Raw genomic sequence first — 23,191 nt, 5'->3', positions numbered from 1 at the left:
ATTCTGTATTGAAACGGACTGCAAGAGAAAAATCGAGGCATTTAATTGTTGACTGTGTGCGTGTGTGTGTGTGAGAGAGAGAGAGAGAGAGAGAGAGAGAGAGAGAGAGAGAGAGAGAGAGAGAGAGCGCACGCCAATGGCGCCAATGGCGTGACGCCATGCGTATTATCTATCTATCTTTCTATCTACCGATCTATTTTCTGATCTGCTTGATCCTCACGAGGGTCGCGAGGGTGCTGGAGCCTATCCCAGCTGTCTTTGGGCAGTAGGCGGGGGACACCCTGAACCGGTTGCCAGCCAATCGCAAGGTACACAGAGACGAACAACCCATCCGTGCTCACACTCACACCTTGGGACAATTTCAAGTGGTCCATTAACGTGCTACGCATGTTTTTGGAATGTCAAGTCAAGTCAACAGTATTTATAGAGCACTTTCAAACAGCCATCGCTGCATACAAAGTGCTGTACATGGAGCAAGTTAACATGTACAATAAACAGTAAGACAAATTAGTAATAAAGGCGGTAGAAAGCACCGAACAGCAAAACCAAGAACAAATCTAAGTCATGCTTAGTCGAATGCCAAAGAATACAAGTGAGTTTCGAGGAGGGTTTTGAAGATGGGCAGCGAGGAGGCTTGCCGAATGTTCAGTGGGAGGTCATTCCAGAGAGAGGGACCAGCAACACAAAAGGCTTGATCCCCTCTGAGCTTCAAGTTAGTTCTTGGTACTTCTAATAATGTCTGGTCCACAGACCTGAGGCGCCGGGCAAGTGTGTAGGGGCGGATGAGCTCAGAGAGGTAAGGTGGCGCGAGATTATTCAGAGATGTGAAAACAAAGAGGAGGATCTTGAAAATAATTCTAAAATGAATGGGGAGCCAGTGAAGGGATGCCAGAGTAGGAGTTATATGCTCCCTCTTACGAGTACCAGTCAAGAGGCGAGCAGCGGCATTCTGGACCAGCTAAAGGCGCTTAATGGAGGACTGGCGGACTCCAAAGTAAAGGGAATTGCAGTAATCAAGCCGGGATGTGACAATTCACACGTCCGCTTCGCAGTGCAGGGTTCGATTCCGGGCCTCAGCTTTCCTGTGTGGAGTTTGCATGTTCTCCCCGTGACTGCATAGGTTTGCTCCGGGTACTCTGGTTTCCTTTCACATTCCAAAAACATGCCCGGTAGCGTAATTGTTCACTGTAAATTGCCCAGAGTGTGACCCACCCACTGCCCGAAGACACAGGCTCCTACACGCCTGAGAGCCTAGTAGGGATAAGCTTTTCAGATAATGGATGAATGACTGTTTTATTAAAAATTAAATATAAATTAAATTAATTTTTAAAAATGAAGCTTGAAAGGTTGAAAACTATCTGACACTGCACTCTGCAATGAAGGCTAAAGCTAGTACCAACTGCACCACAGAGACTTCGTTGAAAGTGATGAACAGAAAGGAGAAACAATGTGTCACTGTCATGTCGAATGCCATGCATCCATTTTCCGCTTTATCCTCACAAGTGTCGCAGGGGGTGCTGGAGCCTTTCCCAGCTGACTTTGGGCGGAAGGCCGACTACACCCTGAACTGCTTGCCAGTCACTTGCATGGCACATATAGAGAGACAAACAACCATTAACACCCAAATGCACACTGTCACTGTGTGGAAACCGAATACAAGCTGCCCGCATACAAGCCATCAATGACTTATTCCAACATCGTTTATGAAATAAACTGAATTATATGAAATCAACACAATACTAGGCTGTCAGAGGTTGTTGTGTATCAGTTGCTCGAAACATTGTGCCACCACAGACGTGCTCAATGTCAAATCTTAAAAGCGAAGACAATGTGTTACCGTCACATTGAATGCCAATGGATGAATAAAGGACATTATTTGGTATGAAGTTATACAGAACGGATTCTTATATAATTAATCAATGTACAGTCAAAGGCAGGATTCAAACCACCAATCCCTTAATTAATGGGGAAGCGACACTACCAAGTGATCTACAGCCATGATAACAGAGTGTATGAAGTAATTTACAATTGTATTGAAGGGTAGGGGATGTTGAATGCTCTACTGGAAATGAATGGGGACATTTTTAACAAAAAATATGAAATTGTGGAATGAGAAAAATAGTACACAGATTGATATATTTGGAATATGTTGAAATTTGAATGGTGTAATGGTGTACCTGTATATTGTATTATATACACATAAAAAAGTGGGCAGAATCAAAATTTATAATAGGTCACACAACTAGAGAATGCAATTTCTGGAGTAATTGTGAGCGAAGGCTGAGAGACTCAATTAAAATTTATGGAATGATTTGGAATGTGGGTGGCACGGTGGATGACTAGTTAGCACGTCTGCCTCACTGAGCAGACGTGCAGCGTTCCATTCTGGGTCCTGGCCTTCCTCTTTCTGATTTGCATGTTCTCCCCATGCCTGAGTGTTGGGGTTTTCTTCAGGTCCTCCAGTTTCCTCCCACATTCCAAAACATGCATTGTAGGTTAATTGATCACTCTAACTTGTCCCAACGTGTGAGTGTGAGCGACAATAGTTGTTCGTCTTTGTGTGCTCTGTGATTGGCTGGCAACCAGATCAGGGTGTACCGCGCCTGCTGCCCGAAGACAGCTGGGATAGGTTCGAGCACGCCCGCGACCCCTGTGATGGTAAGGAGATCAGATAGTGGATGGATAGGGAGAGAGAGTAGTTTAGTTTAGTTTTTTTCCCTGCCTTTCTACTGCTGTACACTCCAGTCTGATAGGTGGCAGAATGATCCAAAAGTTGGTTTGCCAAGAAGAAGAAGAAGAAGAAGAAGAAGAAGAAGAAAAAAAGAAGAAGGGGTGGGAGGAGGAGGAGGAAGACGAGAAAAAGAAGTAGAAGAAGAAGAAGAGGAGGATGCAGGACGTCGTCGTCAGCTGTCATCTGAGCAGTTTACGCCAGTTTGTATTTAACCATTTGAAAACAGCAGCACATTCTTGCAGGAAGTTTTCCAATGGCGGTAAACTGGAAGGTGAAAATTTCAGACTTTTTCCGCAGTCCCTCCCGATTCGTGTCCTCCAAATCGGCGGATACGTTCCTTGCGGAGTTGCTCCGTGAGCTCCGAGATGACAGAGTTACCAACAATACTAAGGTACCTTCATGATGGAATAATAATAATAATACATTTTATTTACAGTGGCTGATACCTACTTTACCTTGTTCTGGTCTAAAACAGAGCAAGGTAAATGTACACATTATTCATTCATTCATTCATCTTCCGTACCGCTTGATCCTCACTAGGGTCGTGGGGGGTGCTGGAGCCCATCCCAGCCGTCTCCGGGCAGTAGGCGGGGGACACCCTGAATCGGTTGCCAGCCAATCGCAGGGCACACATAGACGAACAACCATCCACGCTCACACTCACACCTAGGGACAATTTGGAGTGTTCAATCAGCCTGCCATGCATATTTTTGGAATGTGGGAGGAAACCGGAGCACCCGGAGAAGACCCACGCAGGCCCGGGGAGAACATGCAAACTCCACACAGGGAGGCCGGAGCTGGAATCGAACCCGGTACCTCTGCACTGTGAAGCCGACGTGCTAACCACTGGACTACCGGGCCGCCATGTACACATTATTCTCTATAAATGCTAACACTTATCGAGAATAATGTGTACGGTACATATACTACAGCAGGGGTGTCCAAACTTTTTGCCAAGGGGGCCAGATTTTATGTGGTAAAATGTCGGGGGGCCGACCTTGGCTGACATTCTTTACATTGAACAACAATATTGTTCAACAAATTTTAGTAAGCCAGTCTGTCTCACATTTCCATTTTTATTTTTATTTCAACAATCTTAAGAATTTCTTTTGGTTCATTTGAAACAGGTATATCACATACAACTGCTTATTCACTTGACTTTTTCTTAAACAGAAGTCTCCTGAGTGCAAATTGATTGATTTGAAACATAAAATGTATCACCATGACTTTTCAATAGTCACAAAACCTTTGATTCGAACAACAGGTTAATGAACAAGCAATACACATATCCACAACTGCAAGGATCATTTGAAATATGACATATCAGTCAATATAAACACGGAGTGATGTCTTGTTAACTCGTGAATGATGCCCTCTAGTGTCTAAATGCTATTACTCATTTAGTGAATGCTATTACTCATTTAGCCACTAGAGGGAAGCAGTACTCTACGAAACATCACTCACCAGTCTACGAGACCTCAGTCAATGCAACACGTGTTCCATTGCGCCCAACCTGCGGGCCAGTCGGCACTGATTTTATGACAGGGGCCGAGGGCCGGATGAAATTCGACCGCGGGCCGGATTTGGCCCGCGAGCCGGACTTTGGACATGCTATACTACAGTAACGGTTATTTATTTTCCAGGCAGTGGTTATTTTGCCGTGACCGGCAACTCTTCCAAGCGTTATTTTTGTTGTGAACAGCGCTGATTGGTCAATCACCGGAGGGAGGAATTTTGGATCTGGCTTGAATCACAATTTTACATTGATTACAGTTGAGTGGCAGTGAAATAGGCTTCTGTGTTACAATACATCTGGCTCCTGATTCCCGCTGTGGCCAATGGGGCAATGTCAGTCCACTAATTGTGTGTTTCCTAATCATGACCTTACCATAACTTGTTTTTGTTGTTGTTTTTTTATTCGTTAAACTTTTGAACTCGTTTTAAACTCTTATTTCAACATCATTTTAGATTAACTTGAACCCCTACTTATCCTTACTCCAACCATAACATTTTATTTATTTGAGCCCAAATCGTTTTTCCACTTATTTTTGTGTTTCAATGGCTTCATCGAAATTGTTCAACTGCACAAGTCTTTAATCTTTGATAAACCCGCGAATCAAATCTTTTACAACTTCCGACTGTCTGCAAGAAATTGTCACCATAGTTAAAAAAACACACACAGTATGTGTTGTTGTATTGTTACAAAGATGCACTGAACAATGACTTTCGGGTTGAGTGAACGCTGGCACGTCTGGCTGCCGCTGCTGACCCGCACTGTGGTTTTATTGTTCTTGTTCCTGATTGTAAAGTGTCCTGGAGTGTTTTGAAAGGCGCTTATAAATAAAACGAATTATTATTATTATTGTGTAAAAAACAAAACAATAATTAGACAAATGTACAGAGCGGTATCTGAAACATGATGCGATCACACATGATTGCCATGATATCTGTCCGTAATAATGTCTTGCTCTTATTTATCGTCCATCTCAGGTCTATCTGCTGTCCCCACTATGTGAGCAAGCGGCTCTCCTCTGTCCTACAGTGTCCATTGGAGAAGAAACAGTACTGGAGCTCCTGTCAGTGTTTGCCCACTGCCCAGTTACGTGTGTTGAATTTCGCAGTTCCCTCCTCATCACCCTGACGTCTGTCCTCATCTGTACCTCTTGTGTGAGCAACAAAATACACGTATGTGCGGACTTCCTGGATCTGCTCCTTCAGATAGTGCAAGACACATCCAACTTGCATGGTGACAGTGTTCTTCTCTTGAGAGCAACAGCATGTGAATGCCTACAAGAGCTGGAGACATGCTGCCCCGGCCTTCTTTCTCAGCACCTTGAGCTCATTGGTGGGCTTTGGACCAAAGAAACCTCGAAACTTCATCAGTCATATGCAAGACTCAATACTCTGGTGTTGAAAAATTGTGTTTATCAGCTTGCCATGGATCCTGGATCGGGTGATGATTATTTAAAATTACTGGTCGGGGAAAATACAATTGTCAACTGGGAAGCAGACCAGAGATTAGCTCAAGTAGATAAAGACTCAGCCATTTTATCCTCCCTAATAATGGGCCACATGGGCACAGTTCCTATTCTTCAGACTGGGCGAGACTGCAAGGATTTGCGCTCAGTCCTGTCTACCACTCTGGAGAATTCTTTTCTTCTTACTCCACTGTGTCAAGCGGCAGTTCTACACAGACTGATGGAGGTGGTTGCCATGGTTCCTGTTGTTCGACCATCCATATTTAGAGCTCAACTTCTGCGTATGCTTGGAACCAGCGAGGTTTGTATTCTTTGCTTATGAAGTCGTTATTATATGTAGTTTATTATTACTAGGAAGCCCAAATCTTAAAATCCAGAACCATCTCGGCGGACCCCAACCATACGGGATGCCGCCAAGCTAAAGGAAGAGTTCCTGCTGGCCTTTTTGGCCTATGGGACTCCAAAAGCAGCCGACAGGTCCCGGGTGAACAAGTGGAAGGCAGCTTTGTCAGTCACAAGGTATCACTTGTGATCAGAAAATTAAAACTCAAAACTGGTGAAAAAAATGTTGATCAGTTACATAAAAATAACATTTCCACATATTAAATTAAATCACTAATGAATATTCACACACACAAAAATCCACATTTTTTTTTGCTATATTTTTAAATTGTAATGACATTATGAGCAAAAACCATTACAGTATTACCGGTAGTTGTTCTTATGACTACCCAATCATTAAAAGGGCAAATTCCTCTCTTCTCACCACTATGCAGGAAATGAAAGTGCTGATAACACGAGATTGCAAGCATGATGACCACAGTTGATGTTGATGCTTTTGATATATTTTTTAAACAGTTGATGGCATGATCAGAGAAGTCACTGATTACAGTCACAATGTATTTAAGTTGGCAACACTGAAACCAAGTCGCTGCTCTTGTTCAAAATCAGAATCGTTTTTATTGGCTGAGTATCATCTTTACAGGCTACACTCGTATTGCAATAACAAGCAACTACGATAAACAAGGACATGACACAAGTATCAAAAGACTTTCCATAATGATAGGGTACTATTGTGCAGTAGTGCGACCCAATGACAGCTGTGCGACAATGTGCAGAGTCCTCAAGCAGAGATAAAGTGATCAGTGGTGCAATACAATACTATGACAGTTGTGCGGTATGTGCAGATAATTGTTGCACCACTTTAAGTGGCCAGTAGCAGTAATTGTGGTACAACTGTCGGTGTGCCATTATACAGAAAGTCCTTGCCTGGTGCTGTGGAATATTGGACAATAAATGTCAATTGTTCATGTACAGGGCTGGAACGATCATTGCAGTAATACTCTTCGATGGGTGTGCAAAAATGCAAAGAGCCACAATGGATTTGAGATAATGTTTAGGGAGTTCATGGTTAGAGGGAAGAAGCTGTGGTTTGGTAACGCTTACCAAAGGGGAGTAGCTGGAAAAGGTGGTGGGTGGGGGTCCAGTAGGATTGGCACAGTAGCATGTCCTCAAGAGTGGGTAGGGCGGTGCCAATGATTTTTTTCCGCCGTCCTAACTGTCCGTTGAAGTCAGATTTTGTCCTTTTTTGTGGCGGCCCCAAACGAAACCGTGATGGAAGAACACAGGATTGATTCGATGACTGCCCTGTAGAACTGTCTTAGCACCTCCTGTGGCAGGCCATGCTTCCTCAGCAGCCTCAGGAAGTATGTCCTCTGCTGGGCCTGTTTCAGGATGGAGTTAATGTTGCCAATATAATTTATTAAGGCACAAAAAAAATCCCAAAACAACCTGTCCATATGTGAAAAAGTAATTGCTCTCCCTCCTTGTTAAATCACAAAGTAACGGATAAAAGGAACATCGGGCCAACAGTGAAGCATGGCGGTTGCAGTGTTGTAGTCTGTGGCCAGTTGTGTAATTGCTGGGACAATTAATTCTGCCGTCTACCAGAAAATCCAGGAGAATCTTTTGTAATCATTTTGCGCCATTAAAGTCAAGTAAGCTCATGGATCATGCAGCAGGACAAATAGCTGACACACACAAGCAAGTCCACTTGGGAATGGCCTAAAAAAACTAAATTAAGGTTTTGGAGTAGCCAAGTTGAAGTCCGGATTTGAATCCTATTGAGATGCTTTGCTGTGACCTTAAACGTGCAGTTCATGCTATAAAACTCTCCAATATGGCGGAGTTGAAGCAATTCTGCAAAGAAGAGTGGGCCAAAATTCCTCCACAGCGATGTGAAGGGCTCATCACCAATTATCACAAATGCTTGACTTCAGTTATTGCTGCTATGGGCGGCATAAGCCATTATTAGGTTCCGGGGGGCAATGAGTACTTTTTCATATCGGAACAGGTCTTTTGGGAATTTTTTGTGTCTAAATCATTTAAATTAACATGGCAATCAACAACAAAAAGTGATGTCGTTTAAGATGGGCATTACAAAGATCTTGACATGGTTACTGGATTAATTGGGTGATGTCGAAGTAACACGAACAAGGACCTGAGTGGTCAGGGGCTTTATTGTGATCGAGAACACAAAGGTAATGAGTTGGGTTCGAATATATGACCAAAAAATGGTTTACGGTAGGGGTGCCCAAGTCAATCCTCGAGATCCCCTATTCAGCCTGTTTTAGATGTCCCAAGACACATGGTTCAGGATCGTTATCAGGCTTCTGCAAAGCTTTCTGATTAATGAGCTTGGTTATGTATTTGGAGTGTGCGTTGATGAGCATTTTTTTAAACAATCACAAAATAAGCCTTAAATATACTGTGTATATATATATATATATATATAAGATAAGATATCCTTTATTTGTCCCACACTGGAGATATTTACAGTCTACAGCAGCAAGATTGTGGGTAGAAAGAAGAAAAAAAAACAGTTCAATTAAGTGCAATATAAATATTAATATGGATAAGGTCGCAGTGCTAGTGTCACAGTATTTTTTCTTGGCATGGCAACAGTGTTCAATGATAAAATCTGTAAACAAAACAGCAAAATTCTTGGTAGGTTTAGCATATGGCTCCAGGAGACTTTTGTAGGTCATGGGCTCTTACATTTCAGTGACCTTGGTGGAATGTACAAGTGGTGCTTCTTGGTTAAGACTTTATAAGAGCCCCACCGAGTTGTGTGAGCAATGTTTGCTTAAGTTGAAACTTCCTCTTTTTCAGGTTTGCCTTCTTCATAGCACTCTGCTGATGAAGTGTGCCTACACCGAAAGCTTGTTCAGCACTGACGATGAAGCTTTCGTCTTGAAACGATTGGTTGTTCTCTCCCAGCATCCACTGCTAAGTAAACCAGAGAAGCTTTTCTTCTTGGACTATATGCTGCATTTTCCTGAGAATAGGCCCATCAGCTGTGGAAATAACGAAAGTCCACCTGTGCTGCTAACCTCCCAATTGGCATGTACGCTAGCACCCAATCTCCTCAATGATTATGCTATGATGCTGGCCCGCTTCAATCTGCTGTTGGTGGTATGCCAGGAGGAGGGTGAAAAAGATGGAGAGGAAGGCAGGGGTTTAGTCTATCTCTATGAACACCTTGGCTTGCTACTGAACATAATGATCAGAGGACACAGTCGTAAGCTTGCCGCCACATTTTTCAGGGCAGTTTTCCTTTTCCTTGTTTCTTTTTGCCACGTGGAGAGATATGCTAACAGTATTGCAGAAAAACTCTGCACGCTTTATCATCATCAAACCCACTTGGCTCCACACATTCTCAACTTGGCTGAGCAAAGTTCTGACTTGTTCCCTGAATGCAATTGGTCTGCAAGACTCTGCAGGGCCCTGCAGGGCGTTATAATTGAGGCGCCGCCTGCTCAGTTCACTCTAACAGACCTCAGTTGGCACCTCAAGGTGCTGGCTCGAGTGGCAGAAGAAGAGCAAATCCCTCAGCAGACTTCGCTCCAACTACTTTCCAAGATCATCTTTACACCTTCAGTGTGTCTGACTAGTGACTGGCGTCTGGGAAACAGTGTGCTGCAGCTTTGCCGGCGCTTGATGACACATCCCAGCCTAGACTCATTATTTACCTCTCTGGCCAACGTCCTGCAACATCTGATCTGTTACTATGGCGACGCAGACATTCAAGATCGTGCTCGACTATATTACAGCCTCCTGACTACTCTCTCCAAAGAAAAATTGATTGGGATTATAAAGCAGGGTTTGAGGGAGGAAGGACAAAATATCAAACACTCGCTATCCTGCATCATGGCAGACACCGAGAGACTGACAAGTGTGCTAACCATTCAGCAGATGGAAAAAAATGTTTTTAGGCTGGTTGAGTTAAAGTATCCTGAGCCACAGGACAGAAATGAGATAATTCTGGAAAGTTACTCGAGCCCCAGTGAGGAACAGGACAGCCCAGGACTGGAAGCATACAGGGCCCAGTTCAAAGACCCTTGCTTTGGCTCACAGATTACCTTGCACTACCAGCTCAAACATACCATGCACAACCTGTCCTGCTTTGATCAGGTCTTCAGCATACACCTGCACTTCATCTTAAGGGATAACATCTATGAAGAACTCTGTGACTTCAACGTGCCCTGTCTTTTTAGAGAGAGACGGTCTCCCGTGGTGAAACTGGTATTGAAGCCCAGGTTGCCTGTCCCCATCACTCTCAGTTGTAGTGCCATCTTCAACACCTTAAATGGCCTTTCCTGGTATACTTCACTGCCAGACATCCACGTTTTATTTCAGCAAATCTTTCTGCCATTGGCTGTTCCCACCACTTGGGGAACAGCTGTTAAATTGGGTGTTTTTAAGGACCTTTGGGATGAAATCAATCGGGAAGAGAAAGCAGATTATGCTACCACCCTGTTTTGTGGCCAGCTGCAAGCAGAAGAACTGGGCTCCATTGTGGAAAAACAGTTGCTTCCGTTCATTTTTTCAGATTCAGCCAATGAAGCCGAATTCAAATGTGTTTTTTTCATTCCTCCGCAATTTCACATACTGCTGAAAATCATTTCAGAAGAGGATGCTGTCCATTTCAATATCGTTACAGATAACTGGCAGCTCCTGCCTCACATCAGTTCTTTCCTTGGTAACCTTTTAATGTCTTTGCCTGAAAACGTTACCAGTAACCCATGAAGTACCATATTTTGGTTTGAAATGAAAAGTGCCACTATTGTGTTTCTCTCAATAAATTGCTGATAGAACTGATTTCACATGTAGAAAGTGTTTTTATACAATATGCTGTAGTTTCACATTTGTAATTATTCCAAAATAGTTCTGTTAAATGTCAACCTTTTTCTTAGTTCAAATCTGATCAGTTTGAGTTCCACCGACCATAGAAAGATGGAAGAATGTCTGTGTTTAATGACTGAATTGGCCATATTTTGAAAGGAATACATTATCAATCAAGGATGCAGATTTGTCACTTTTGGTTTGCTAATGGTTGGATAGAAAAAATGTGCGTTTATTCATATTAAAGACCCCACTAATACATGTTTTCAATTTATTATTTATTTGCATGCTCCAAAGTATTATCCATCCATCCATCCATCCATCTTCTACCGCTTATCCGGGGCCGGGTCGCGGGGGCAACAGCTTTAGCAGGGAAGCCCAGACTTCCCTCTCCCTAGCTACTTCTTCCAGCTCTCCCCGGGGGATCCCGAGGCGTTCCCAGGCCAGCTGGGTGACATAGTCTCTCCAGCGTGTCCTGGGTCTTCCTCGGGGTCTCCTCCCGGTGGGACATGCCCGGAACACCTCACCAGGGAGGCGTTCAGGAGCCATCCGAATCAGATGCCCAAGCCACCTCATCTGGCTCCACTCGATGTGGAGGAGAAGCGTCTCGACTCGGAGCCCCTCCCGGATGACCGAGCTTCTCACTTTATGTCTAAGGGAGAGCCCGGACACCCTGCGGAGAAAACTCATTTCGGCCGCTTGTATCCGGGATCTCGTTCTTTCGGTCACGACCCATAGCTCGTGACCATAGATGAGGGTTGGAACGTAGATCGACCCGTAAATTGAGAGCTTCGCCCTTTGGCTCAGCTCCTTCTTCACCATGACAGACCGATACAACGTCCGCATCACAGCAGACGCTGCACCGATCCGCCTGTCGATCTCCCGCTCTCTCCTGCCCCCACTCGTGAACAAGACCCCAAGATACTGCGCCTAGAGATTCTGTCCATGAAGGTTATGAACAGAATCGGTGACAAAGGGCAGCCTTGGCGGAGTCCCACCCTCACTGGAAACGATTCCGACTTACTGCCGGCAATGCGAACCAAACTCTGACATCGGTGGTATAGTGACCGAACAGCCCGTATCAGGGGGTTCGGTACTCCATACCCACGAAGCACCCCCCACAGAACTCCCCGAGGGACACGGTCAAACGCCTTCTCCAAGTCCACAAAACACATGTAGACTGGTTGGGCGAATTCCCACATACCTTCGAGAACCCTGCTAAGGGTGTAGAGCTGGTCCACTGTTCCACGGCCGGGACGAAAACCACACTGCTCCTCCTCAATCTGAGGCTCGACTTCCTGACGGACCCTCCTCTCCAGCACCCCTCAATAGACCTTACCAGGGAGGCTGAGGAGTGTGATCCCTCTGTAGTTGGAACACACCCTCCGGTCCCCCTTTTTAAAAAGAGGGACTACCACCCCGGTCTGCCAATCCAGAGGCACTCTCCCCGTTGACCACGCGATGTTGCAGAGGAGTGTCAACCAGGACAGCCCCACAACATCCAGAACCTTGAGGAACTCCGGGCGGATCTCATCCACCCCTGGTGCCTTGCCACCGAGGAGCTTTTTAACCACATCGGTGACTTCAACCACAGAGATAGGAGAGCCCACCTCAGAGTCCCCAGGCTCTGCTTCCTCCAAGGAAGGCATGTTGGTGGAGTTGAGGAGGTCTTCGAAGTACTCTGCCCACCGGTTCACAACGTCCCGAGTCGAAGTCAGCAGCACCCCATCCCCACTGTACACAGTGTTCGTGGTGCACTGCTTCCCCATCCTGAGACGTCGGATGGTGGACCAGAATTTCCTCGAAGCCGTCCGGAAGTCGGCTTCCATGGCCTCACCGAACTCTTCCCATGCTCGGGTTTTTGCCTCGGCGACCACCAAAGCTGCGTTCCACTTGGCCAGTCGGTACCCGTCAGCTGCCTCTGGGGTCCCACAGGCCATAAAGGCTCGATAAGACTCCTTCTTCAGCTTGACGGCATCCCTTACTGCTGGTGTCCACCAGCGAGTACGAAGGTTGCCGCCACGACAGGCACCAACCACCTTACGGCCACAACTCAGATTGGCCGCCTCAACAATAGAGGCACGGAGCATGGTCCACTCGGACTCAATGTCCCCCGTCCCCCCCGGAACATGGGAAAAGCTCTGCCGGATGTGGGAGTTGAAACGCCTTCTGACAGGGGATTCCGCCAGACGCTCCCAACAAACCCTCACAATACGTTTGGGTCTGCCAGGACGGACCGGCATCTTCCCCCACCATCGGAGCCTATTCACCACCAGGTGGTGATCAGTTGACAGCTCCGCCCCTCTCTTCACCCGAGTGTCCAGAACATGCGGCCGCAAATCCGATGACACGACCACAAGGTCGATCATCGAACTACGGCCTAGGGTGTCCTGGTGCCAAGTGCACATATGAACACCCTTATGTTTGAACAAGGTGTTCGTTATGGACAGTCCGTGACGAGCACAGAAGTCCAATAACAAAACACTCGAGTTCAGATCGGTGGGGCCGTTCCTCCCAATCACGCCATTCCAGGTATCGTCATTGCCCACGTGAGCATTGAAGTCCCCCAGCAGAACACGGGAGTCCCCAGCAGGGAGTACTCTCCAGCACACCCTCCAAGGACTCCGAAAAGGGTGGGTACGCTGAGCTGCTGTTTGGTGCATATGCACAAACAACGGTCAGGACCCGTCCCCCCACCTGAAGGCGGAGGGAGTCTACCGGTGTGAACCCCAATGTACAGGCACTTAGCCGGGGGCAATGAGTATGCCCACACCTGCTCTGCGCCTCTCACCGTGAGCAACTCCAGAGTGGAAGAGAGTCCAACCCCTCTCTAGAGAACTGGTGCCAGAACCCAGGCTATGTGTGGCGGCAAGTCCGACTATTTGCAGCCTGAACTTCTCTACCTCGCACACCAGCTCGGTCGGGCTCCTTCCCTGCAAGAGAGCTGACATTGCACGTCCCTCGAGCTAGCTTCTGCAGCCGAGGATCAGACCGCCAGGGTCCCCGCCTTTAGCTGCTGCCCAGCTCACATTGCATTGCCCACATGCCCATGAGAAGGGGGACCCACGTTGCCTCTTCGGGCTAAGCCTGGCCGGGCCCCCTGACGTCATCCCAATTCAAAAAAAATTGAAAGTTGGAGTAGAATTGCAACTTGTCCCCCTTGTCTTAAAATGTCATGAAACCTTCTACAGTTGCAGTTAAGAGTTTAGTGAAGTTAACACATAACGGTCGATGAACCATTTTTTTACATAGGGAAATTGACGTCATCCCAATTCAAAAAAATATACACTATGTCGCAATATTAAGGATCGTCATACTAAACAGCTGAAAAGTACATGTTTCACTGAGTCCAATTAACAATATTGATCGAGGCACAGGCCTAATCAATAAAACTAATATTTTAAACAAATCGTCAATTTTATTTAAAACAACAGAAATATGAAATGCAGTAATTTTGAAGTCAGCTGGGATAGGCTCTAGTACGCCCATGACCATTGTGAAGATAAAGCAGTTTGATTTTGGATTGATGGGAAAGAAGTACAGTCATATAAAACGAGTGATGTGATAGAGAGAGAGATTTGAGGAAAATGTAAAAAGTTCACAGTACAGTGATCACGAAAGCAGGACATTTAAGTGGAAGGATGCACTGGTGATTTCCTCATTTCAAACAATTCATTGAAACGAAGGTTTCAAGACTCTACATGGCGACTCAGCTGATCCCACAGGTTTTTAACAGGATTCGAGTCTGGACAAAGTGCAGGCCATTCCATTTGAGAGACTCCAGTCTCCAACAGCCGTTCCCTGATGCTGCGACCTTGATATGCTGCAGCATTGTCGTCCATGAAGATGAAGTTAGGCCTGAGTGGTTCATGTAGGGCAGGGGTGGTCAACCGACGACTCGCGATCCGCATGCGGCTCTTGGACTGGTTCAATGCGACTCCCGGGCTTTCATATGACGAGTCGAAAATGACTCCGCGGTCAAACAGTAAAATATCTGGGCCTCAATGGCTCTGGTGCTCAGGGCAGGAGCTCAGGACGAGGAATATTTATATACATATATACGCACGCGCGCACGCACACACACACACACACACACACACACTGTATATCCTCGTCTCACCCCCCGGGTGGTGTCTGTCCCCCATTCAGCTCAGGTCCTCTACCAGAGGCCAGGAAGCTTGAGGGTTCTGCGCAGTATGATTGCTGTTCCCAGCACTACGCTTTTCTGGACTGAGATGTCCGATGTCGTTCCCTGGATCTGTTGCAACCACTCATCTAGTTTGGGGGTCAGTGCCCCGAGTGCTCTGACCAACACAGACACGACTGTCACTTTTACCTTCCAGGCTCTCTCTAGCTCCTCTCTGAGCCCTTGGTATTTCTCGAGTTTGGCGTGTTCCTTCATACTGATGTTTCCATAACTTGGGACCGCTACATCCACTACAACGGCTTTCCTCTGCCCTTTATCTATGATCACGATATCTGGTTGGTTCGCCATTACCATCTTGTCAGTCTGGATCTGGAAGTCCCGCAGGATTTTTGCTCTGTCATTCTCCACCACCTTCGGAGGTGTTTCCCATTTTGACATTGGGGTTTCCAGTACAGACTCCGCACAGATGTTTCGGTAGACTATGCCAGCCACCTGGTTATGGCGTTCAATGTTGGCTTTCCCTGCCAGCATCTTACACCCTGCAGGTATGTGTTGGATCATCTTAGGTGCCTCTTTGCGCAAACTACAGCTTGGGTCTTGTCTGGTGTGATATATCTGGGCCTCAATGACTGGTGCTCAGGACCTGCTCTTGAGCAGCCAGGATGAGTAATAATGAACAACTGAGAGTTTGTGTAAGTGAGATCGTACACACAATTCATTGTTGAAAATGACTGGCCTGTGGTCTTGGTACCGTAAGAGTCAATTTTTGTCATTATCGTGTTGGTGTGTGACATTTACAATCAATGAGGCTTAGCAGAGAGGTCTCTGTGTGTGTGTGAAAGCAGATGTTTATGCGTAACCATGTGCATGATGTGGCTCTTTGCCGTAACACGGTAAAAAAATTGGCTCTTAGTCTCTGACTGGCTGGCCACCCCTGATGTAGGGGCACAATCACCGGATTAATAATGTTGTTCAGGTCATATGGCCTTGTCACTGTACCCCCCCCCCAAAGTTTGTAGGGAAGTTCTGTCCCGACTGGACACACGACCAACACTGACGGCTGTGTTTGATGTCATATTGTAATGTACACCCTTACTTATTATGTTCATAAAATAAGTGTCCAGCAGATGACGATGTTGTATGTACTGGGCAGTGCATCGAGAATGCAATGTCATTGTCACTTCTTCCGGTTACCAGTTTGAGTACAGTTGTGCAAGACAGAATTTAATTGAGAATGACCCCTAAATTCCAACAAAATTTCTGAATTATAATTTTAATTGAGGTGGCAAGGTTGCAGGAAGCAGAATTAAAATTCATGATGTAAAATTTAAAAAAAATGACGCTTTACGTGTGTAAGTCTATTTACATGAATTTCATTAAAAATATTATTGTAAGCACTTCATGTACTGAATACTCGATAACCGTAAATACTCAAATGTAGTCGTATTTTTAATTAGCCATAAAAGTCCACTCAGATAAAACAGATCATTATAATTGAAAAAAAAAGTTTGATATGATGGAAGAAGAGCACTGCATTTCCCAGAATACCTTTCTTTATCTAAGTCTTTAAAATGGCTGACCAAACATTTTGAACAGGTCGTTTTGGAGCTGACTTGTGATGAGAATGTGTTTTTCTGAATTGCATTGAATTCTCTTGTAATACCTCACATTCAGTTCAACAACTTGTTGGGTGGAGTCAATTCAAAATCAGAATCCATTTAATCGAACAGAATTCTCAAGTGTCATCTCCTCTTGTAGTGGCTTGGGTGAACTTTTATTAATTTTTTAGAACTAAAAATGAGCAATGCAACAAGCTCTGAAAGATGATATTGGTTCCTTGAAACATAAAAAACTATTATGGCGGTCTATCTTTTTCCACTGTAAAAAGATGGTCCAATTTTGCCAATTGCCAATTTGGCCGCAAATCCGATGACACGACCACAAGGTCGATCATCGAACTACGGCCTAGGGTGTCCTGGTGCCAAGTGCACATATGAACACCCTTATGTTTGAACAAGGTGTTCGTTATGGACAGTCCGTGACGAGCACAGAAGTCCAATAACAAAACACCACTCGAGTTCTGATCGGGGGGGCCGTTCCTCCCAATCACGCCCCTCCAGGTCTCACTGTCATTGCCCACGTGAGCATTGAAGTCCCCCAGTAGAACAAGGGAGTCCCCAGCAGGAGTACTCTCCAGCACACCCTCCAAGGACTCCAAAAAGGGTGGGTATGCTGAGCTGCTGTTTGGTGCATATGCACAAACAACAGTCAGGACCCGTCCCCCCACCTGCAGGCGGAGGGATGCAACCTCCAGGCCTGGCTCCAGAGGGGGGCCCCGGTGACCCGCGTCCGGGCAAGGGAAACTGAGGACCATCGATTTTATTTTTCATAAGGGGCTTTGTGAGCCGCGCTTTGTCTGGTCCCTCACCTAGGACCTGCCAGCGTCATAAAGCCCCAGATAACTTGGATCCTAGGATCATTGGGACACACAAACCCCTCCACCACGGTAAGGTGACGGCTCACGGAGAGGCAAAGTATTATTCAAACTATTAATGTCGGTGTTTGGAGGTCTGAATGTAACTCCTACAATTACATTTTATCCAATGCTGTGACACATAATTTCATTGAACATACAGTAGATTTGGCATCAATTTGATCATATACTGAAAAACACTACCCCTATCTCCCAATTTTATTTATGATGACTGTTTCCTCTGTAAGCTATGCTTATGTTAAAGCAAATGCAGAAATCATTTTCTAAGAGTGACGTGCACAGTTTGGTCAGTTTTATTTCCCCCGGTGGGCGGCCCGGTAGTCCAGTGGTTAGCACGTCGGCTTCACAGTGCAGAGGTACCGGGTTCAATTCCAGCTCCGGCCTCCCTGTGTGGAGTTTGCATGTTCTCCCCGGGCCTGCGTGGGTTTTCTCCGGGTGCTCCGGTTTCCTCCCACATTCCAAAAATATGCATGGCAGGCTGATTGAACACTCCAAATTGTCCCTAGGCGTGAGTGTGAGCGTGGATGGTTGTTTGTCTATGTGTGCCCTGCGATTGGCTGGCAACCGATTCAGGGTGTCCCCCGCCTACTGCCCGGAGACGGCTGGGATGGGCTCCAGCACCCCCCGCGACCCTACGGAAGATGAATGAATGAATGAATATTTCCCCCGGTCCGGGGGGGCTAGACTATGAGCATTTAAATGTAGTAAAGAAAAATATTTGACTTTATTGAAAGTGATTTTTATATACAAATTAAATTGACTCGATAACAGCGACATTACCCTAAATTAAGGTTCACTCATGACAAATTCCTTGATTTGATTATAAAAAATGCTTTTAACAGCAAATTATTATTGTCTATGACTTTTGAGTCATGGCTGTGTGGAAGGTTGGAGGCAAAAATCATCCTAAAGTGTATGAGAAGGAAATTTAATTATGCAAACATGGAATTGGTAGGCTGGTCTCTCGATTGACAAAATTTTCTCAATGAGAAGAGCAGGCAGTGGGTAGCCTATTTGCCCCTCGGGGACTTTTGCTGCTCGGTTCACCCTAGATCATTGGAGATCACGGATTTGGCTGATCGACGCCACTCAAGAGACATAAGTCACGGACTCAAGGCTGTCTTAAATTCTTGGGCAGCCTGCTACCAAAACAACATCTGCTATCTCGACCTTCCCCTGATGAAAGTATGCACGGAACCTAGCACCCCACCATCACCCCCTCCTTCATACATTCCCTTGTTTCACCATCTTCATTGTTTATGTCTTGTGACCTGTTGTAACTGTCATATGCTTGTGCAGGAGTTTTTTGCCTAACTCAAATTATCCTCAAAATGAGGGTAATTCGAGCGTGGGGTTTTTTTCTCCCTCTCCCTTCCTTGTGGTTTCTTTCTGACTTCCGGGTTTAGTGAACGCTGGCGCGTTTTGGCTGCCGCTGCTCAACCCGTATTGTTTTGCGTTTTTTGTTATTGTAAAGTGTCCTCGTCTTGAAAGGCGCTTATAAATAAAATGTATTATTATTATTATGCCATCATCTCTTTTCTCCTTGACTCATGGGATGGTGAGTTCACAATAAACATTTCATATCTTAGGTTCATGATTCAATTCAATAAAATATTGGTTCATCCCTAACGCGGCAGACAAATTGTGAAATGCTCTGACCCGATTAGATTTTTGAAATCATTCAATATTGTGTTTGGAGCAAGTTTGTACGTTTCTGCATGTTTCTCATCTGGCAGTGCACAACAATTAAAAAAAAAAAAATCACAGAGTCATTTCATTGTGGGATGAATATTCAGGTTTATTCAGCTGCACCACTATTAATTAGAGAGGCCTTTGAAATTAGGTTCCCTGTCAGATGGTAAAATTGTCTGTTGGCTCAGTAACTTGCCCATGACAGCAATCTCTACATCCCTTTTATGCACATCATCCTCAGGAGTCCAGGACATGTCGTGTTGAAGTTTGAATGCACCAACAAAGAGGTGAGGACAACTTGAGCCCCACTCCTGGAGAGGAGATCATATTTTACAGAATAATCGCACAATAGTCATTTCAGGCTGTTAGGAACATACAAGGTACTGGGCCAAACATAGTGTGCCATATTCAGTGGTAGCTCTACTAAGAAATTTATTGGTTCTGGAAGACATTTATGTATCGGTACTAAGTAGAGACGCGTTTTCCATGTAAATGCCCTAATTCGTTCAGCCCCCCCACCCCCAAAATTCAGAAATAAATGCAAATGACGAGGACACTGGAGAGATACAGATCTATATTTTTCTATGTACACATAGAGACATGTTTGGTAGAGGTCCCTCTTAGCCAATGGGATGTCACGAAGATGTTAGTTAGTAACCAATGGTTGAGCAGCTATAAGTATGTTGTGTTCAGGAAACTCAGAACTGCGGGTAGCAGCCCATACTGTATTTTTACCTCTTGTATCTTGAAATTTCTTTTGTAACAGACAATATTTTCCTGTTGAGACGTTTCATAACTTGAACATTTCGGATGAAGAGACGTTCGTAAGTAGAGGTACCACTATGTGCTTGTATGGGGTAAACATTAGCATTTAAGTGTTAAAAAAATCTGCATGTACACCGCAGCTTTCACAACAAAACAAACAAAAACACACACACATTACATACATATATATATATATATATAAATAAAGGTAACAACAATCTACCTTTGGTGAAATAATAGAAAAGTATTTTTGTCCAGATGGTCGCTGGTAGAGGTAATACATGTTGCCTGGCTTTTTCACTATGTTACAGGCAGCATGGTGGAGGTCAGCATCTCGTTTTGCTTCTTCTAAGGCCTAGACATATACAGAAAGAGGAATCAAATCAATCAAGCACCAGTCAAATTGCATCTTTTTAAATGTCTGTCAAGGAAATGAACATAAATTCTTCCCCCATGATATTTACATCGGGCTGGGCATTTAACTGATTTTATCAATTCATTCGACTTTAAAGGTCTTTTTTTTTTCTTCAGCACCTTCAGTAGAGCAAAACTCGATGCTGCAGATGTAAGATAAGCTGGATTTCCGTTGCCCTCGTTGCCCAGATCAACCCTAGGAAAACTAAGGAGTTGGTTGTGGATTTCTGCAGGAAACAGTCCTCACCAGCACCGATGAACATCCAGGGTATAGACATAGAAAGAGTGACCTCCTACAAGTACCCCGGTGTTCTTCTGAACAACAAACTGGACTGGTCTACAAACACGGACACCCTGATTAGGAAAGGACAGAGCCGACTCTTCATACTCAGGAAACTGAGGTCTTTTGGGGTTCAGGGGTCGCTCCTTAAGACTTTCTATAACTCGGTGGTGGCCTCGGCCATCCATTATGGCATTGTCTGCTGGTCAGGCAGCATCTCAGCCCGGGACAGAAAGTGACTGGAGCGACTGGTCAGGAAGGCCAGTTCTGTCCTGGGTTGCTCCCTTTACACTCTGGAGGACGTGGGCAACAGAAGGATGCTAACTAAGCTAAAAGCTATGATGGCCAGTCCCTCCCACTCCCTCCAGCCCGCCCTGACAGCACTTGGTAGCTCCTTCAGCCAGAGACTGTTACACCCGCGCTGCAAGAAGGAGAGATACCGACGCTCGTTCCTACCGACTGCTGTCAGGCTGCTGAATAAAAATAACAATAATAATAATAATTAAATGATGTGAAAGACAATTGTAAATAGCACTGCGATTTATCCATTTGGTGTTTATATTGCACTTAATTGCACGGTGTTTGTTGTTTTTTTTTCTTCTTTCTTCTTTCTACCTACATTCTTGCTGCTGGAGGCTGTAAATTTCCCCAGTGTGGGACAAATAAAGGATATCTTATCTTATCTTAAATGTGAAAAATGCAAATTGTGCAATAGCAAACTGATCATGGAAACCCAGAAACTTTGAAAAATCTCTCACAATCACAACATCATCTTCCACAATCATTCAACCCTACTGGGAACAGTTTTTAACGGCGGGAAAAAAAGAATTTTTATTGAACGACCGTGTTGTCCAGCCCTAATTTTAGTGTAACCTTCCAGAATTGTCTTGACTTCTTCCAATGTATGATAAAATCATTTGATAAATAACTGCTGTGGTCTCAAGAAAATCTGTGTTTTATGGGCCAAATTAGTGATGTCCTCATCTCCCAATTTGCTGGTGCACTCACCTTTTTTGCCTGCTCTTGTAGATATCGGATCTGGTCAGCAATTACTGACAGTTTGTTGCAGGCATTGGCTTTAATAAAATCGTCTGCCTGAGAAAATAGATGATTTTCAACAAAACAAAACATCCATTAAATTTTTAAAATAAAAACTGAGTCCAAACCTTCTGCAGTTGTGTCGCCAAAGCAACAAGATCCATAGCGTCCCCCACTCTAGTGGTCTGGTAAGCGTTGACAAGCTGCTGTCCACCAGGAGAGACGCTGCTCTCAACCAGAGTCACTACAGAACCAAACCGATGTTTACATCAAATGTTTTCACATGTGATATGCATCCACTGTATATGGAAATACAGTCATCTGAATGGATCTTATCCAGAGCAAAGCAAAGCGTTTCCGGCAAGGAGGGAAAAGTCCAATGCCGTAACAGTTTCTGCTGTCAATATGTTACATGTTCTTGGTACGCCACCTGACTGAAAATAACCTCGGTCCTTAAATGTGTGATGACCTAACCTGGTGTTATAATTCCAGAACTGCTGTTTGCCAGCTGTTTGCAATTGCAGCTCGCGATCAGAGCATTTGAGATATATATTTTTTGTTTATTCCCATTAAAGGTTTGGAGCGGCAGGAGAAGCATTTTCAAACGGTACAGGCGAGCTAGGATAGTTATGTTTCTGCACTTAACGCGCTGCCAAAGTGCGTCCCTGCCTCCCTGACAGCTCCCCCACTCAGGTAGGCAGTGGTTTCCTTTTCATAAAGTCAGTCTTGACTTTATATCTAATTTATTTTTTCTGATATAAAACGTGCAGTATATCATTTTGACCTTGTTTAGAAGATATTTTTTGGTTTTCTCATGTCACATTCCTGGACCGAGCTTTATACGAACCAGCCATATGTCGAAAATATATACAGGATATCTAAGATCTGCCAATGATGATTGAGCCATTTGTCTATACATTTATGACACAATAAGGAGTCGTGTGATTCAAAATTTTCCTCACTTTTACACCCACGCTTAAATGCACCTAACTTTAGACTTATATCACTCCTGGGTTACATAATGAAAGTGGTGACGCGTTTTGTAAAAGCCGATTATTACACATTTCGTTACCTTTGGTTGTTTTGTCGGGCTGGCTTGGGAGGCTGACAGTTCCATCCATTATTTTTCTGTCAGTCGTTCTTGAAAGGACTCTATTATTAAAGCGAATTTGCTCAAGCCCAGTTAACTAACCAGTTTGTTTTACCAGAAGAGCAGAGTTCGTTGCATTCCTTCGTTATCTGAGTAGTTCGTTGCTTTCCTTCGCTATGTGAGTACTTGATCCCAGCCACTGACTGCCCTATGAGGAAAATCGGAACTCAATGTGCCGTGTTGCAGCCTTGTCTACACTGACCGTCCGAGTTGTTTCCCCCCGGCTACTTTGTCGACAAAAACACAGGGGTGGATCTTAAGTCACGTTTCCAGCTACTCCGTACCACTATCGATTCATCGAACGCGACCCGGAAGTGG

The 23,191-nt window shown here is 44.9% G+C and overlaps 2 protein-coding genes across 2 annotated transcripts; one reads left to right on the top strand and one right to left on the bottom strand.

Annotated features, from left to right (window-relative positions):
* The first annotated feature begins 2,830 nt into the window (after positions 1–2,830).
* Positions 2,831–10,869, top strand: ap5b1 (adaptor related protein complex 5 subunit beta 1). The gene is made up of 3 exons (XM_052075087.1): positions 2,831–3,122; positions 5,222–6,010; positions 8,881–10,869. Exons 1-3 carry the CDS (start codon positions 2,985–2,987, stop codon positions 10,795–10,797), a joined length of 2,844 nt encoding a protein of 947 aa, XP_051931047.1. The 5' UTR covers positions 2,831–2,984; the 3' UTR covers positions 10,798–10,869.
* An 8,437-nt stretch (positions 10,870–19,306) lies between these two features.
* c9h1orf50 (chromosome 9 C1orf50 homolog) lies at positions 19,307–23,190 on the bottom strand. Its single transcript, XM_052075312.1, has 5 exons — positions 22,796–23,190; positions 21,852–21,967; positions 21,694–21,780; positions 20,215–20,346; positions 19,307–19,537 (listed from the first exon to the last, which is right to left on the bottom strand). Exons 1-5 carry the CDS (start codon positions 22,842–22,844, stop codon positions 19,352–19,354), a joined length of 570 nt encoding a protein of 189 aa, XP_051931272.1. The 5' UTR covers positions 22,845–23,190; the 3' UTR covers positions 19,307–19,351.
* Between the last annotated feature and the right edge of the window lies 1 nt (position 23,191).

The sequence above is a fragment of the Hippocampus zosterae genome, chromosome 9, assembly GCF_025434085.1.
Source record: "Hippocampus zosterae strain Florida chromosome 9, ASM2543408v3, whole genome shotgun sequence".
NCBI lineage: Eukaryota > Metazoa > Chordata > Actinopteri > Syngnathiformes > Syngnathidae > Hippocampus > Hippocampus zosterae.
This window is presented reverse-complemented; position numbering and strand designations above follow the sequence as displayed.

What these genes read in the sequence shown, in the direction of transcription:
- ap5b1 (XM_052075087.1), top strand. Translation starts at nt 2,985, where the DNA reads ATGGCGGTAAACTGGAAGGTGAAAATTTCAGACTTTTTCCGCAGTCCC. An exon ending in GAGTTACCAACAATACTAAG is followed by an intron (nt 3,123 to 5,221) that starts GTACCTTCATGA and finishes CGTCCATCTCAG; the next exon opens with GTCTATCTGCTGTCCCCACT. An exon ending in GTATGCTTGGAACCAGCGAG is followed by an intron (nt 6,011 to 8,880) that starts GTTTGTATTCTT and finishes CCTCTTTTTCAG; the next exon opens with GTTTGCCTTCTTCATAGCAC.
- c9h1orf50 (XM_052075312.1), bottom strand. Translation starts at nt 22,844, where the DNA reads ATGGATGGAACTGTCAGCCTCCCAAGCCAGCCCGACAAAACAACCAAA. An exon ending in TGGCGACACAACTGCAGAAG is followed by an intron (nt 21,781 to 21,851) that starts GTTTGGACTCAG and finishes CTATTTTCTCAG; the next exon opens with GCAGACGATTTTATTAAAGC. An exon ending in TACAAGAGCAGGCAAAAAAG is followed by an intron (nt 20,347 to 21,693) that starts GTGAGTGCACCA and finishes GTATATGTCTAG; the next exon opens with GCCTTAGAAGAAGCAAAACG.